At 41.6% G+C, this 18,415-nt stretch overlaps 1 protein-coding gene across 3 annotated transcripts in view; it reads right to left on the bottom strand.

The window, feature by feature from the left end:
• Nucleotides 1-18,415, bottom strand: part of FGD4 (FYVE, RhoGEF and PH domain containing 4) — a 116,013-nt gene that overhangs the window by 56,803 nt on the left and 40,795 nt on the right. The window contains exon 1 of one of the 3 annotated variants that reach the window (XM_032986324.2): nucleotides 16,555-16,851. The exons of 1 other annotated variant lie outside the window; for it this stretch is intronic. Coding sequence is in view for 1 of the 2 variants with exons in the window: in XM_032986323.2 (XP_032842214.2) it covers nucleotides 1,605-1,620 (16 nt within the window). In the remaining variant the exon portion in view is untranslated. Of the gene's footprint in view, nucleotides 1-1,604; nucleotides 1,798-16,554; nucleotides 16,852-18,415 lie in introns of those variants that run through there. One more of the 3 variants, XM_032986323.2, reaches the window with a different exon arrangement.

The raw sequence follows: 18,415 nt of genomic DNA, 5'->3' as shown, positions 1-18,415 counted from the left end.
CTTCAAGCCAGGTATGTGCACCATAGTCCACTCCTAGATTAACTGCTTTCTTACAACTTCTACCTGGGAAACACACTGCCTGGAAAATACCGTGACAGAATAATGTCACCTTAAAGCACATACAATTATATTTGTAATTCACATATTTGATCTCTAAAAAAAAAAAATTCGAAGATCAGAGTTTCACCAATATATTTACAGACTGCCCCTGCTACATGTAAATATACTGTAGGCCTCTGCAAACTGAAATAACAGAAAGTAAGCCAAAGGGAAAGAGGGAAGATGAGATGTAATACTGAAAATAGTAGTTATGACACTATATTGAGCTTCCTGAAAATCCGTAAGGTTTTAGTGTTACATTTACAGGAAAAGAATATGCATTAGAGATCCCAGAAAACAGCTCTTAAGAGCTAGATCGGTGAAAAAAAGTTTGCAACATCCACATGTAGATTTTTCTCAGGATACAGCAAAATCATACATCAAGAGTGGAAGGAAAGGTGTGATTCTCATCCTTTTGCTTGATTATCAAAAGCTAGAGGAAGAGCGATTTCAAACTCGATCATAAAAAAGATAAGGAGCCAACAGAATGGATTTTAAAAGTATTCTTTGTACCCAAGAAAAATCAGATGCCCACAAGTACTGAAATCAGGAGAGCTGGGGTAGAGCTATTTGCATGCATCTACTCCAAGCTTCTCTAGCAAATCTCTCAAAACTCACTCTGCCAGTGACTTCTTCCCTCTAATCTCAGAGGGCTTTCAGAGGGAGACCAGCATTCAGAACCCAAACCTTCCACAGATCTGTCTCATCTATCTCTCTGTGGAAAACTTAATTCAGAATATTTACTGTCTTATATTAAGCTGTTAGGGTTGAGTAAGCCTTGTAATTTAACTTACCCTAAGATGAACCTCCCTCAGAACTGAAAAATGCACTCACTTTGCAAGTAACGTAGTATTTTCAATAGTGCTTTCAAAAATTCAGTTACAAGTATATTTGCAATGGAAAAAATCCAAACCTTTCACTGGATGGTGCAATAAAATAAAAGATTATTTAATTCTGGAAGCCAATTCTGTACATTAAATGTAGCGTAAGCATCAGTTAAATGGATTATTGCAACATTGTATGTGAAAAGCTGAGTAAAAATCAGAAGTGTACACCTATTTCCTAAAGTAATGAGATATATAATTCTTAAAGCCAATGCTTACTTATAGAAGCGTCCTACAGAAACCTTGCAGCAATAAACAGAGGTCAATGAATCTGGCAAATAAGCCAGGAACAGAAACCACTCACAAACATTACAAAATTGATTTGCTTTTAAGAAAGTCTCAGGCTGGTGAAAGCAGCAGAAAAACGAGCCAAAAGTAGCAGAGTTCTTGGTGTGGCAGATGTATCAGGCAAGCAGTTCAAGAGACTGCAAGCTCATTTACTGAGAATAGGAGGAAAAAGCCACCAGAGCATTCCAGCTGTATTGCATCACAAGGCAGCTGGATGCTCACCGGTTTGTTTGCTTCAAACTAGAAAGTTTAACTGTTCGTGTCTCTGGACACAAATACATCCCAAGTTTTGAAGAGATTAAGGTTTAACAGAAGCATCTTGTTCAGTCTTACCTGGTTCAGAAGACATTGTTTATAAATATAATCCAGTACCACTGCACGAGGAATTGATTTTGCAACGGTAACAACCCTACAACAGGCTCACATATATCCTATTTACAAGACCTATAAGTTGCCAGAAAGGACTTCTTGCCAGATATTCGGTATAAGCCGACAGTTTACATGCTGAGTCTTTCAATTACACTATGCTCCTCCTCTCTGAAGGCAAGCCTGTTTTGAGAGGAAAAACGTAAGCATGCAAACCAGTCTGCTTAGAGAAGAGAGTGAAGTCTGTTCACTATTAAAGAGGAAAAACAAAGAAATCAGCTTATGTAACCTACAAACTGCTGAAGAAAGGAGGAGGAGGAGGAGGAGGGACTACTGTAAGTTGTTTTGTCTAATGCTTCAGCTACTATGAAAGTTTTGTCACAGTCGCATTGCTCTATGAAATTAAAGCAAGATCAAGGTTAAAAGACAAGCCAGTACATTTCTCTGGTTGGTACTTTGTTCTCCCTTTCTACTGCACAATGCTCATTTCTAATAATATTTTTCTATTGCACATTCTGTATTTAAATTTACATCTAGAATGAATTAAATACAACACACAGGACAGCAGAGCAGAGATCAAAAAAGGCTACATTAAAGAATTTTCATGAAAATATTAGCATATTTGTCACAGATTAAAATTCACTAGAATAATTTAAAACCAATTTTTAAATGGCATAAACTAGATATTGTGCTCCAGGGTAGAATACAAAGATACTAGAGTGAATTCTGAACTGTGAAAATGCACATTTTTAAAAAGTAGAAGGATTAACGGAAAAGAGAAGTTACTGCAAGTAACTTTCTTTTACTGTCCACAGCTCTCACACCATGGGATCCCCGGCCAGCACACTTTCATCCCAGCAGGAGAAAGAAACTGAGATTTAAATCCAGCCCTGTCAGTTCGGATAATATGAATCAGAATATAGCAGCCAGCTTGTCATTCACTGCAGCTGAAGTCATCTTCAACCACCGCAACGGTCCAAACCACAGCTCCCTACAGCCCCTTCCACCACCATTCAAGGCTGCGTAGCAGCACAGCCCTGCAGAGCTGCTCTGAAGGACAAGCACCAAGGGTTATGGGGAACAGACTTGCAAAACAATCCATTGTTATGAATATCTGTTTTTCACTGAGACAGCACTCTGGAATAGGGCAGCTAATTATTTCCTTTCTATTACAGATGTTGAACAGCGAAGGTATTGCCAAAAACAGTAAAAACAACTATTTTCCTCCAGTTATTTCAACACTTTAGTGTGTTTTTCTTCTTGAGATGAGCAGATGCAAGTTCCACGCATATGGATTGGAAATCTAAATAGAACCATTTATTAGCACTTTGGTCAAGATTTGCAAGTGTTGTTTTCCCTTTGAGCATTTATTTTTAAACTGCTGGGCTAGGAAGTTGCATTTCCCCATCCCTGATACTCCTAACAAGTAATCCCAGGCCTCTTAAAGACACATACAAATTTAATTCACTCGGGTCATCAACACATCATTAAAAAAAAAAATAATAGCAGCTGAGCTTCATATCCAGACTAAGAGAACTCCAATGCATTGGTTACATTTCTATTTTGAAATTTACCTCCAAAAGCTCAAAGCTTGCCCCCCGTGTGGGCTTCCACATGAAGTACATTGACAACAGAACACCTTTTCTCTCCAGAAATGCCTTGCCAGAGAAGATGAATTTTCTTCACAGTTTCCCATATTTGAAACAAACCATTTTCCCCACCAGCCTGGTTTGTCTGCCTGCCAGCGAGGCTTTGTCAGCCTTCCTTCAGCCTGGTGTACTCTTCCCAACCCAGGAAAACAGCTGATAGTTCCCATCATACAAGTCCGTGACAGATTTTGAATTCAGATGGGATCAGCAATAAAGTTTTAAAATTTTCACACATGCAACTTAGTAGGTAGGAAAACTGTAAGACAAATGGCTGCAAAATAATACAAAAAGCAATTAGCTAGATAACTACATAAATGATAGTCACTGACCACTGTAAGCAAAGAGAAAAGAAGGAGTGGCACAAGGAAAAGTGGGGACGGGGTGGGAAATCAAGTCTCCCTTTCGGGGAAATGTATATTATAACTGTTACAACCTTTGTAACGTGACCCGTGTGGGAGGGATGACATCTGAGCTACCGGACGCTGCTGTCCGTCCGTCCGTCCGTCCGTCCCTGCCCAGGGGACAGGCAGAGAACAGGCGAGAGGTCAGAGCTCCAACCGGCCCCAGAAGGTCCATCTGGGAGCACAGGCAGCCCCCCGGCTCGCAACGGCCCGCGGAGAGCAACCGCAGCCCCGCCGCTCGGGGAGGGAGGAGGAACTGCACACACATGGAGGAAACGGGGGGGTTATTTCAATTCCAGAAGGAGCAACGTTAAAACAGGTATAAAGAAGTCACCAAAGCCTATCTTTAAAACACATGCCTAACTACTCTCTTTTTTTTTTTTTTTTAAAAAAAAAGTAAAATATTAATAGTTTTATCTCTATTTGATTAGCTACCAGATAAGGGGATTTAGGAGAGAGATTATAACTGATACAATGGGGACATCTCGTTGACCTATTCCCCTGGTTTCACATGAGTTTTATACCCAACTTTGCTTACTCTAAGAGCAGAAAAGTGCAAAGTACAAACTGCACAATGCAGTTCTATTGGCAAGTATCAGTTGAAAACTCATCGACAAGAGGTGCAGCTGTGTCTCACCTGTCACCAGAACATGCCTATGAACTTTAAAGAAAAGTTAACTAAAAAAATAATTTAGTTTTAGTAAATTTCTCTAAAAAGCAGATGAAGAGGAATAGAGTATAGTTAGTTAAATAAAACACTCTCATTAGTGGGTAATTAAAATCTTACTGCTGAGTTGTTACTGTCATTGAATATGAATAAAATAACTACACAAACTAAAACCAGTGTATTTTTAGTCCAGAGACTTGCACAGCAGACTAGTTCTATGAAATTAAGTTATCTCAAATCCAAATTATTGGCTTATATATGACTTAATCACTCCAATAATTAAAAGTTTTTACAAACATCTCACAATAAATATACGGCACTTACTTTGTTTTCCACCTCCAAGCACTTTTCAAACTAAATGTCACAAGCTTTCGGTCAGTACTTTCCCTATTTTGCAGATAAGGGGACTCAAATTAAGTACCTGACTCATTTGAATATTCTTAATGTGGTGAAGTTGGGGAGGAAGTCACATGAATACTGTTAGGAAACCTGGAAAGTTAACTAAGTATTACAGAGCTACATGGGCAGCACGCCACACTGGCACACTCCCCCAAAAGCAAACTAGCTCACGGGAGAGTGAATCACAGCCCAGCATTTAGTATGGCTGTCTTCAGCTGGCTCCTCCTTGCTGCAGCCTCACTTCAGGCACCAAGTGTTTAAAGAAGCTTGCTGACCATCCTGCACCAGGACACGATACGAAATTTCTGCAAGTCAGTGATGGAGAGTGATGTTCCTCCCATCGAAAGGATCAGTAACCCACGTGTTGCCTTAGCACAGAATGCAGCACGAGCACTAAAATTCAGTACGTAAGTGCTCTGCACTGAAAGCACCCCCCAACTTTTTTTTCCCCTGTGAGAGATCTTTAGACATCTCAATGAGTACAAGAGGTGTAAAATCACAACTAAAAAGGCACCTTTCACAGAGCTCCCATAAAGCAGGTGTGGTTGACTCACACTGTTACCTACCTCCTTCCCCTTCTCTCCTTTACATCTCAGTACTTTAAGAGCACAGCAGTTTGGTCCTTGGCAAAAATGAAAGCATTACCCCAAAAGAGCTTCTGAGGTGCTACTAAAATCCTCTCTCAAAAGCCCAGTGGTAGTCTGCAGAGGGTTTCATCTTGGCTTCCAGATATTCTTAGGGCGATAGAATTAGCTACTGAGACACCACATACCCTTGTCCCAAAGTGACCTCCCACTTCTGTCAGACTTTCCATGTGCTGACATTTTCATGATTTTTGGGATAGTCTAAAATCAGTAACAAGTGATTTTATGCAGAAGGCTGGATGGATATAAACCAAGCCTCAAAAAAAAAAAAAGGAAGAAAAGAAAAAAATTCCAAAGCAGACAACTTACTAAATACTGTAGTTTTGAACAGGTATTTCTGTAACAAGGCAAAAAAAAAAAGTCTGAAAATCCACTTGGGGTGTGGGCACACAAACTACACCTTTGGAATTGCAGATATGCAGAAATGTATACTTGTCTAGGTCAAAATTTGGGAGAAACTGTACTGCCCCAGGCATGCTAAACAGCAGGTGACCGTCCACCTTTCCTGCCTGTACCTTCTCGCTGTAGTGAAGCGATGACTATCCTCTGCTTTCTTTCTGAGCACTGTGCAAGAGCTCAAGCAAGGCCTACCACTGGTGCTTTGTGGTTTCTTTTGATTGTAACTCAGGACATGATGGGGGCTCTCAGCTTCTGATCACCACAAGCTGATAGTAAAACCGGGGAGCCAAAACGTGGCAAAGTAAATGGCTTAAAAAGTCAAGCAGCCAACTACCAAGAGCTACAAAGGAAAACACCACATGAATGTTCAGGAATTTATCTCCTCTGCCAAGGAAAAGGATTTTAAACCCCAAGTGATGTGGTTAGAGTTGCATTTCAGTTTTGTGTTCCTACTATCAAGATGAACAGATCCCACTCCCATCATTTCCCCTTGCAGCTAATATCATGTTCCTCCCTTACAAAAGCATCCAGCCCAGGAGAAGCCAGCATAACCCGGCAGGCAAAGCAAACTGTTTTGTTCCAGGTGAGCAAGCCGAACCAGCGTTCTGCACTATGAGCAGCCCTGGGAGGTGCGTGGTGATGACAGCGCAGCATGGCTCAGCACAGAGGGGAGGAACACGACGGCCCTTCCCAGTGCCAGGCTGTCACATTAACCCCGGTCCAACAGTGGGACAGCAGTGGGGGTCAGTTTGAGGACTGCAGGGGTTAACGACGACTGAATGCAGGAGCTGTGAAGTGTTGGCAATGGCGTTGGAACGACACTGACACGAAGGATGCGATGCACGGGTGGTTGCCCGATACCCTCAGGAGAGATAAGGCGAGAGAATCCGTGCGCAGCCAAAGAGCTCCCTTATGCCAAGCCCGTGGCTGGCTGCTGGCAAAGGAACATCCTGCTTTTCCTCTCCTTGCATTGGGTCTTGCCTGGCACCACAGCAAGCCCATTCAGCTTGCTGCTCTGCCAGAAACATATTCATTTTTCTTTTGGATTGTTCTGTTAAATTAGCAGGCTGAGGTGGCCCGTGGGGTCAGATGAGCATCAGTGTCAACACGAGAAAGTAGGAGACAAAAATAAAATCCCTCCAGGAAGCAGACCTAGTTATGTGCTGTCTTGTTAAGCTCCATCCTTCAACCTTTGCCACACAGGCATGTGAGGAAGGAAGAAACAGCTGTATAACAACTCCATATTTGCAGGTATACAATGGATGAAAAGATGGGCAAAAAATTTCTAGATTAAACAAATGACCTACAGAAACAAGGGACCACCAGGAAAAGGAGGGAGGAGGAAAAGTCCACACAGAAGTGGGCTGGACAGGAAGGGAGTTCAGGAATGGGTATTCAGTACTGCTTTGACAAGGAAAAGTAACAATAGCACATTAAAAAGAGGCATAACTAGCCCCCAACAAGTTGAGAAACGCTATGGGAGACTCTGGATCTGCAGCCCAAACAGAAACAAGTTTATTGAAAGGACTCTTTCCTTCCCAGTTCTGAAATCAAAAACTCTTCCATCACTCCCTCCCCCCAGCTCTGCTGGTTCACATGCAAGTAGATTTAAGACAACCAATCTCAAGGCAGGTGTGATGAACTACCATGCCATAATTAGAAAGTAAATAGCAGTATTTTTCCATCTATTTTGTCTTTTCTTTCAGCTCAGCTGTACCGCGTGCTCCAAAGGGAGAGACTGTGGCTGCACAAAAACCCAAAGGACACACAGTAAAAGTTCTTCAGGGAAAAGCCTGCCTTTTTGTCCTACGTTTGTATAGCATTTGTCATCGTAGCATCTTGGTGTCTGCAATTTAGCCCAAGAATAAAAGTAATACATGCAACTACAAAACTCTTCAAACAAGTAATTAAATGGTTGTAGTTCTACAAAATCAAAGCACTATATTAAAGATCACTGAGCACCACGACTCTGATATCTATTCTATTAGCGTTTACAAAAGGAATGCTTTTGCTATGGCAACTGTATGTTTTACACTAACCATGTAAAGCTGTTTTTCTGTAGCTTAAAGTATTTCTAATACTTAAAAAAAAAAAATAAAATAATGCAGGAGTGCTGTGGTTCATTTTTCAATTCATCTTCTCTAGCAAAGAAAGATTAGCAATTGTTAAAGGGTTTTTGTTTTTAGAGGTGGGAAGTGGTCAAGGGCTTTGCCTTTATCAACTGGGTTTGATTAGACAATTAACCTGCTTTAAAAAATGGCTTAACAGTTCAGTATTTATTGTACCTCATATATATGTGTGTTACAAAACAGAGAGATAGTTTCATGTTATGATTTAGGAAAGAGGAAATTACTATTTATACTGTTATCCATGCAAATAAAAACAAAGAGAAGACCCTCTGGCTCTGCCTTTCCTCACATCATCTTCATCGCCTCCTTCTTCCCATGCCTTCCCCCTTGAGGAGGCTGCTTCTTCAGGCCTCCTGCCTCCGCCACAGCTGCCCCTTCCCTCCCCAGCGACAGCATTAACTCCGACAGCGACCTTCCCTCTTGCCGCCGCGCTCTCCTGCCAGCCAGGACGTACAGCTGGGGCAGGAGAGCCGGGTGGTGCGAGGCCAGGAGAGCGGCTCTGGTCCCCCACCTTTTGGGGACCACGTTGTAGCTGTTACCGCAGAAACCCATACCCTCCTTTAAGGAAGGGTAGAAGAAAGAGAAAAGGAAAAAGCTTGTGACCTGCCCTAATAGTGTTGTGCCACCCGTCTTTATTTACCATCACAAAATAAACGTATAGCTTGTTTAACATCTTTGTAAAGCAGCTTAAGAGCACAGACTCTCATTTTCCAGTTAATTTAGCTTTTGGTCACATATACGTATGCCCCCCAAAAAGCCCCACAATCCAAGCCAGGAGGACCACCACACAGGATTTTCCTTAGATTCAGCAGTACAGTGAAAGGTTGAATCTGTAACTTAAAACTTACTCCTGCTTACACTAGAAATCCAAGCAGTACAAAAAAATTCACAAGTCAAACAGGTCAGAATGTAGTGACCGTGATTCTACTTCCATATAAAAACCAAGTTTGGGCAGTGATAGATACTAAAAATAAATTACAAATTATTCTTTGTTTGAGTTAATAAGAAACAGCATGAAAGATTCACAGTAAATACCAGAGTGGAATACATCAGTACATCTCTGGAGCAGGTAAGAGCATATGAACCGTGTTCAGGAAGAAAAATATTTTAGAAAATCATTCAATCAAATATTCTGTGTCTGAAAAGAAGCAGTAGCAAATGTTTGGGTAACCTACAGTAGACGGCAGCAAACACACCATGGTCCTTCCCTCAGCCTCCATGGCTTGCAGTATCAGTTGTTTAGGGATTACTCGTGTCAGCAGATGCATTTGTGCAACCATATTTTACCAGCTGCTGGAAGACATTTTCACCATGAATTTGTTTAGTCTTTTCCCAAATCCCATTTGTATTGTATTGTATGTGACAGTATAGGCATTTTCAATCTATTCTACCTTAACTCTGACTCCATGCCTTCTGGGTAAGGGAAACTTGATGGCACAACACATTTGTCCTTCCCTTCCACCCTTCTCCATCCTCCTCGCCACATTATAGAGAACATCAGATTAACTTCCTCCAGAACACATCAGTTCCTAGAAATCAGAGAACCATAGAATGGTTTGGGTGGGAAGGGACCTTTAAAGATTGTGCAGTCCAGCCGCCCTGCATGGGCAGGGACATCTGTCACTACATCTGGTCTCAGGACAAAGAATTCCACTATCTGTTCATGACTATTTCCTTCTGCCACATATACACAGCTTTAGTCTTCCGATTTTGTCCTGTTAGGGCCAATGTAATCTAGTATTAACAGAACAGTCTGCAAATTGGGACCTTTACAGAGCTTTTTGTCCCCTGCCATTAATACACAGTACTGCTTTTTTCCAGTCCATCCAGCCTCACGTATCTCAAGCGTTCAGAGAAAAGTGATCAAAAGAAATTCCTCAGATCAATTTATTTCAAAAAAGGAGGGTAACAATACGGACAGTGATGACAAATACGAGAATGTAGAAGTGTATTTTCTGCTTTTGGTGCCATAAGGCTGCGAGATTAGAGACAGTTGTGACTGTTTTACATAGTGAAGCTCTGCTGATAGTTAAACACAGCCTTCACAAAGACCACATCAGCACTAATGAAACTATATTTTCCCTTAAATTATTGCTATCCACACCCCAGACCTCATCAGCCAGACAGTAATAGCTTTTCATCATTTATTTTAACACAAAAGCAATCAATAAGCTTTTCCCCACAGTTCTTTTACTGCTATCTATGAACTCTAAAAACCTAGAATCAGAGAAGATGCCAGCTATAAAACAGACACAGTCAAGCTTCATTGTTGTCTTTCTTATGGAAAGAGATTCTAAAATGCCACCTGATTTTATGATAAACCGGATTAAAGCAGTTTCAGTGATCTACAAAGAAAATTTTAATCCATCAAAACATAAGGAACAGACCACAGTATCAAAGAACTTTAAGTAGATCACATTGGATTGAGCAGCTTTTCCCTCTCACCATGACTGTGTCCTGTGCACTGTGTTTTACACGGAAAATGTCCAGTATCAGATTGCAGGAATATCACACTTCTGTTAGCTTTGTGGATCATTCATACAAGCTGAGCATGTTCTACAGAACACACACACACAGAACCCCACAGCAACTAACTGAAGTTTTACTCCCGTGTTAAGCAGTAAGCAAAAAAAAAAACCCAACACTCTACAGTTTCAGAATTTTTCAACAGTAGGAAAATTCTGAAATATTCTCAGTCCAACCAGAGAAACATCAGCAACAGGACAAGTAACATCAGCAGTAAGACAAGTCTGGAAAATTTAAGTCAGTTGTTTAGCAAGACTATACTTTACAATCAATAAAATCAGCTTCATAAACACATACAGGTGCACAAAACAAACAAACAAACAAACAAACAAAATTGCAAGCAGTAATTATCCTGTTATAGCAGAAACCAGGTCACAGCTTGCAGAACAAGTGGTAAAACGGAGAAGAATTGGTGGGCAAGGTGCTTTAACTACAGCGTTCTAGACTAAGTTTTTGAAAGAGCATTTACCCAAAATAACAGATGCTAGCAGACAACAGAGAGGTGCAGCACTGTTGCCTTTACTAAGGGAAAACAGTGCTCACACTGCTGACTGAATATTTCATAGTACAAGATTTTAATCGTCGTGTTTCGATTCTTAGCTAAAGCTCTAATTCCACCACCAAGTCTTCCATTTTATTTTGGCTTATAATAGCTAAGAGTTTGTTTGTAGCAGCTTCTACAGTTAAAACTGACTTACACTCAGAAATCTTGACAAGCCAAGAGACAAAAACACTTGCCAGTTACATTACAGTGGGTGACCAAATCATAACAGCAACATAAGGCTCCAAGCAATAGCGTGAACAAGAGCTACTGAAGAGAATAGACATCAAAATGAGTCGTGGAAACTGCCGTGGCACATAGAGCTGCCAGAGGAAAGTATCACAGGATCTTTAAAGAAAAGCAAGAGGTAATCTTATATAACCTATGGACCCTTTTGATATTTTAGGGAGCTTAATAACAAGTATAAAATACTCAAACATGTCAAATGCAAGTAAAACTAGCATTGAATTATGTATTCTAGGTACCTGATTTCAGTCTCAATGTAACTGCTTCAAGCATGATATGGGAAGCCATCAAACTATTTTGAATTACAGAAAAGACACGTCATGCTTTTATTCATCTGCCTGAGCATCAGTGATCACCTTAAGAAAGGAGAAAAAAAAAAAAACAAAACCAAACCAAACCAAACATTAAAAAAAAAAAAAAAAACAACAACAACAAACAAAAAAACAAAAAACCAAACCTCCAGAAACTGGTGTAGGAAATGGGACAAGGCTGTAGGAGTACAGAAATGATGCTGGGACTGAGGAGGAGATACTAGGAAGAAAAATTCCAAGTGAGAAGTTCAGGTCATGTCCTGCAGCAATAACTCATCACAGAATCAACTTGTTCTTTCAAGTAATAGTACAAGCTCTTGAGCTAATTTTCCCTCTACTACTCAAACAGCAGCCATGCTCAACACCACCCCAGGGAATGCACCACACCACCCATGGCGCTACTCAGTGCCTGCAAAACAAAATCCTTACATGTAGGAAAGACTGGAATTCAAGTCTTCTGAAGCCTCAATCATGAGTTTTTGCTAAGAAGGCGCACATGGTACTTTGTGTCAATCTTAGCTATCAAATTGAAACCAAGTACTCAGAACTATAACCACAACAGTAATTATTTGGGCAGCTGAACATGGGGTTTGTTTTGGGTTTTTTTCAGTGCCTGTTATTACAAGTGTAAGTGGAACAGACAAGTTGCAACAGTTTAATACCAGGGTTACTTGCATCTATACCATCTTCAGGAAGGTAAAGTGCTTCTGTGGTGGTGGGAAAACCACAGCACCGAAGTACAGTCCAAAGGATACACAAGCCAGCAGATGTCTACAGGTAGTCAAGAACAAGCATTAAAAAACTGCAATGAAGGATTCTCCAAAGATAGCAGTTGGAAAAGCACTTCTACTAGCCAACTGTCGGGACTAGAAGACAGACTATTCTTCCCTCTGATTCAAAATTTGGCTGCTTTGGGTTCCTTTTCTTCTGAAGCACTGGAGGCTGGTTGTGGCTACTGAGTCCAGGTAAACCTCATGAGAAATAAACTTCTAGCAGCAAGTGCCTGCTTAAGTTTTCTGCTAACAGGAATCTCACTACATTGGCAATGGCTTCAATCTTTCTTGCTCAGTTTCTGAAGCACAGTGTAACACTGGCTCTTGGTCATTTACTACAGTTTAGAGTTTTGTTTAAAGTTTGTTTCCCACAGCCAGTAACAGTCTGTGATTCTCAGTGTGCCAGAAGAAAAGTCTGCTGAACATCTAAATGAGATTAAGTTATATGGCTGCCTGTGACTGAAGGGGGCAGGGGAAAAACCCACAGAAAAACGCCTCAGTGACCAAATGGCTCCTTCCAGTCCTGAGCTCCCCATTCCCAAATGTACTCAAGTACTTACTTTGCTCAGATATTAATCAAAAAGTAAACAATTCCCACGTCTCTATCAGTCCAAGTAGTATTTTTATACTGAAGATTAACAGCTAATTATTTCATATAGTAAGAATAACTGTATGTACTAGGGGGAAGAAAATTAGAAGTAATTCCACTTCAAGGTACTCTGTTGCAGGCATGCAGTCATTCATCCCTGCCCTGTTTCTTCTCCAGCTCTGAACAAGGATCACCGGGGAGGAGTGTTTTCTGAAATCATTTGCAGAACAGCTCTGAGTCTTCAGGTTCTTCAACTAGACACCTAAACAAGGAAGGACAAAAGTACTTCTGTACCAAATGCAAGCCCCTCTGGAAAAGACTAAAAAAACCTGCCACAACTCATAGATCATTAATCTGCACATTGCCAGTCTCTCACATTTAGTCACTCACGGTCTCACTGCACCAGTTTAGTATGGTGATCTGCTTTAGAACAAATCTGATGTTTTCTAAAATCTGGTACAGCAATTTCTAGCATCGTGAAAAAAAGTGTTAATGCCTGCATTTTGTCCCCACCCATACAAAGCATAAAAGGCGCAAGCAATTTTACATGACTAAGGCCAGGCAAACAGACCAACAGCAGCAGTGCCTGTGTCAGCAGGTTTATCCTCCCACATCCAGCATCCCGAGGACTCCATTATTTCATGGGAGTCGCAGAGAGCACAGTTTGTAAACAGGCACCAGGACTTTCCAAAACAGTTGGCCCTTCAGAGGGAGCTGCAGGCTTTAACCTTCAAATAGCCACACTGCTATAAGGAGTGAGTACAGAGCCTGGGCTTTTCTGTTTGTTTGTTTTAATGTTGAGAATACATGACTAAACAGCAGGAAAAAAAAAAAAAAAAAAAAAAAAGTGTATTGAAAACTAAGCATGTTTAAAAGCTCTGCTAAGTAGCAGCCTGAACACAATGTATAAATAAATCCAAGCCATGTCAAACAGCATTCCACAGTCATGTGTCAACTGAAAAGCAGAAAGACTTGTCTGTTTGAAGAGAACAATTGTGATCGTTTATATGCAAGCCAGCTTCCTATATATTGACTCAGGATTTTACCATTTAATGAAATGGTTTCCTGAAAGCTTAGTATGTACAGACATTATAAACAAGATTATGAGCAACCCACTGTATCTTAGTTTATATTTCTAGACATATATAATATATATATATGTCATATATAATTCTAGTTGGGAATTAATTCACAATGTCTTTTTTTTTGTGAGATGATGCACCTAAATTGCGCTTACTCTCTTAAAAAAAAACCCAAATTACTACTGAGTATGACCCATCACCTCTGCTGGCCCCAAAGCCTGTATTTTAGAATAAATCTCCTTCAAGAGATCATGTAGCAGATTACATTGACCCTTCATTTGTTTACATTAAGCATAAACATCAGAGCCACTTGTAATAATCTACTAAGAATTAAAAAAAAAAAAAAAAAAAAGAAGAATCTTTTAAAAAATATCATTAATTTCAAACAGACATTTAACAGCTCCTCTGTTACACGGAAATGGTCTGTCTACTATGAAAGGCCAGATGCTCAAATGGATTAAAGAGTGTCTAGCCTTTAAATCCTGCATCTGCAAATCAACAGTGACCTAGTGACCTAAAGTAAAATTCAGTAACTAAAAAAAAGAAAGTATGCAACAGACCCATATAGACCATTCAAGAAGGAAATAAAAAACCTGTTTCCTCGAGGCTATTTGGGTATTTACACAGTGCTCATCAGAGAATATAATAAGAGATGGAGAACGCGAAATGTAAAGTCCCCTGATTATCCTTGAAACAGGTTTAGCAAAGGCAGTGGAAAAACAAGCTTTTCAGCACACCACCAGCTAGCACCCAGAAGAGATCACCTCCGGAAGGGGTGTACAAGCCATTACCTTTATGTCGATACGATTGTTGCTGTCTATGAGGGCTTGCCAATGAGACAGTAATTCACATCCACAGCGACAGCGAATCCTGTAGGCAACTGCCACCTTCCTAGAAACAGACTGGGGAACAGAAACACATCCCACACCAGCTACGGAATAACCTTGAGGTGGTTGCCCTTCCCTCCAGCTAGGTTCAGCACAGTGTCTGAAGGGTGAAAGTCTAATCTCTTTTCAAGCACAAAAGCCAATCTGCTTCCTGCGCTCTTTTTAACAACGCAACTACAGACCTGCAACTTGCACATGTGAACAGGTCCACTGCAGCCCATTAAAAACAAGTTTCGCATAAGTCACCCACTTCAATGGCAATGCAATACTTGAATTCTGGAGACGGAAGGGGTTAAAAAAAGTCTTTTTGATTACAAGATGATACACCTCCCATTAACAGAGCTCTCCCAGTTTCACCGATGCGCGAGCGTGACATGATGTCTGAAAGGACTTTGGGCACATATACCAGGCTCCCACAAGCATCAGAAAAGCTCATACACCACAAACAGTTAAAGTACTCGAAGAAATAAAAACCCCCTCAACCTCCCGCACACACACACACTTTTGTTTGGCACCAAGACTTGGAAAGTATCTTGTAGGTTAAAAATTTACCCTAGTCAAATATGTTGCGGTAGTGACTTATTAACTCCACTGGTAACTTTCCTCCCAGACTCCAATGCAATGACATTTTAAGTGCATAAAAACAGAGGGCACATTGGTGGAATTAAGACTGACAATAGTGTTAATTAAAAGCCTCTAGTAGTGTCCTCCCCTGTACAAAATAAAAATGGCAGTCCTGGAAAGAAGGATGCAGCGCAAGAGCTTTATTTGAGAAGGGAAAGCCCGTACGTGACTAAAAATATCTGCTGAGGTGATGTTTTGTCTGTTCGGGGTACAAATTAATTTTAATGCCCCTCATTTAAGTCAGTAATCTGAACTGCACACAAACGTTCATCATGCATTTATTATGAAAAAAAACATAATATTCCTAGCTCCTACAGCACAACAAAAAATGTCATTTATAGGACACAAAAGCCTTACAGTCATATAGTTCTAATTTTATTTTCCCCTTTAAATGAAATGCTGCTACCAAAACAGTCACAATATTTGCAGAGTAGCCTGAAAACTCGTGTCAAGTCTCCATACAATTAAGCTCAATAAGAGAAAGAGTCCAAAATGTTTGGTCAGTTGGTGAGTTGGAAAGAGGGGCAGAGGGTGGGAACGAAGAGTGCAAAACCTGCTCCTGCATTCTGCCTCCCTTTACACTGCTTCCTCTGAGCAAACTGCATAAAACACCCTAAACACCCATTGTATCACCAGCTCTGTTTGAACATTTTCCCCTCATCTCACCCTTCATGCCAGTATGAAAACCAAACACGTATCACATCCAAAAAGAAATCACTCAGACAAAAAGCAATCAGCGTGAAGAGGCATGTAAATCAGAGAGATTTGGCAGCAAAAAGCATTTCATAAAGACAAGAGATACGAATTGCTCCATTTGTGTCAGTTTGGCCAGTTATTGTTCTGACTTACTACTTTAACGACCCCAAATTAAACTGCTTGAACTGAATCAGACAAACAAAGATCTTTAAAATACAATTCCCCCCCCACACACACACACACACCCCTCTTAACAATAAGCATTATTGCCGTGGTGCTACCATCCTCAAATCATAAAGCCGCTGCGCCAATTAAAAATTATCTACCTACATACATAATGAATTTAGTACTGACCTTGCAAAAAGCTTACTCCTCTTGGCTAGAAATCATTAATAGTTTTGGTAAAATCCTTTTATGTTCTCCTCCAGCTAGCTAATTCCAGCCTGCCATTAACGCACTCCATTGCGGATAATTGCCGACAGCACACGCTCCCCTGCTTTTGCTGGTTCCCAACCCAGCGAGGATAATCACATTCCAGCGGGGAGAGAACAGATGGCAGCCTCCATGGTAACCAGTCCTCCCCAGCTAGTGGTAGCACTGGGAGACTCCCGGGGACCGGGCAACAAGCGTTCTTTGTGCTTCAGCCTTGCAAAGCCCGAGGGACGGGAGAGCCAGCTCCCAGCGCTCACTGGGCATGCCTAGCAGGTGCCTTGCCTTCCCAAGCAGGCGGCACACACCTTCACTAAAGCTTGCAACCAGGTTTAACCTTGACACTGCCTACTCCCACATCCCACGGGGGGGGGGCAAAAGGGGAGTAAAACACACGCTAAGATGGAGGGGGAGCCGGCGAGAGCTTTCATTTATTGCTCAAACGGAGGGTTCAGAGGAATTAGCTGACGACTGATTTTCCCCGATAAAATGATTTTCTGAAGGCAGGCTCGTTTCCCCTGAATCGGTTTAATTTCAGCACAATAGGAATGGTTGCTTCCTGATCTCTATCTCCCAGACCTTGAAATTGGTCCCCTCAAGAACACTGTGATCTCCTAACCTGGGTTATCCTCAACAAGAACTGCACAGACCCGTGGCTTTTGGTCTTAGGGCTTCTGTCAGGCTTATCTGCTCCTGCATCTGCCGAAACAGACGCTAAGCCAAAACCACTGTGTCCCTCCGCTGCACCCCTAGGCTGCTGGGGGTGGGGTGAGGTGTCTGGAAAAGCCTTTTTTTGCATCAAAGCTGTGCCTGAAACCACTGCTCTCACCAAGCCAGATCCTGTGCAGCTACACACCTACACCAGTGGCATGCACCAGCTCCACAAAATTCCCACCAACACTGTCTAGAGGGGAGAGGGAAGTGGCTTTTCAAGACCAACTCATAACGATCTTGTCTGCAAAATAAAGAGAGCTTTGAAAGAATGTATTAAAGCTTCAAATACTGATGAGCTGCACAGCACCATGTCTCAAAATATTTAGGGTTCAAACCACTGGATGTGAAAAAGCACGCAGCACGGAAGTCCATGGTCTGACCCTGTTGACGTATTCAAACTTTCTCTCCTTCGCTCTCAAAAGCATGCGGTGCTTATGACTAACAGTGCGTCAAAAAACCGTGGGCAATTTTACTTAACGCTGAGCCAAATTTGGACTTCAAGTTCCTACATGCTAACTTAAGTCTGCTGAATTATTCTTTTGAGGAAACCATCTTCCCTTCCTTTCTCCTTTAATGGCACCTTTGATCTTGCAGCTGGTCCTGTAAGGCAGCATTTACTCCTGTAAAAGACTGAAAAACCCTGTGCTGGAACCCATCATCACAAAAATGCCCGTCTTTTCCTCTGGGTAGCTCCAGGCATGGAGCTCAGTAATTTTCTCCCCCCCAAATTTTTCATTTCCCTCATCCTCCACTGCATAAGGAGGTTAGTTTTGTTTCACAGCAAGCACATCTAAGTTTTTCCTACACTGGTAAGAGACCCCACTATTAAACTGCTAACGTATTATCTCTGGAAGCCCCTCAGATGGCTGCTGACGGGGCTCGAATAAGCTGTGGGAGAGTCCCCACCATGGAAAGCGTGGCAGCTAAAGAGGGCCCAGACTTCGGAGGGGACTCGCAGAGCTCACAAGGGCTCTGCGGGTCCCGATGACAGGCGTGGGACCAAACCCGGGTCTGCCAACTTCCCCTCCGGGACTAGTAGATCATTCTGACACATGCTGCTGATTTCAACCCA

The sequence above is a fragment of the Tyto alba genome, unplaced genomic scaffold (assembly GCF_018691265.1).
Source record: "Tyto alba isolate M040663 unplaced genomic scaffold, T.alba_DEE_v4.0 Super-Scaffold_21, whole genome shotgun sequence".
NCBI lineage: Eukaryota > Metazoa > Chordata > Aves > Strigiformes > Tytonidae > Tyto > Tyto alba.
This window is presented reverse-complemented; position numbering and strand designations above follow the sequence as displayed.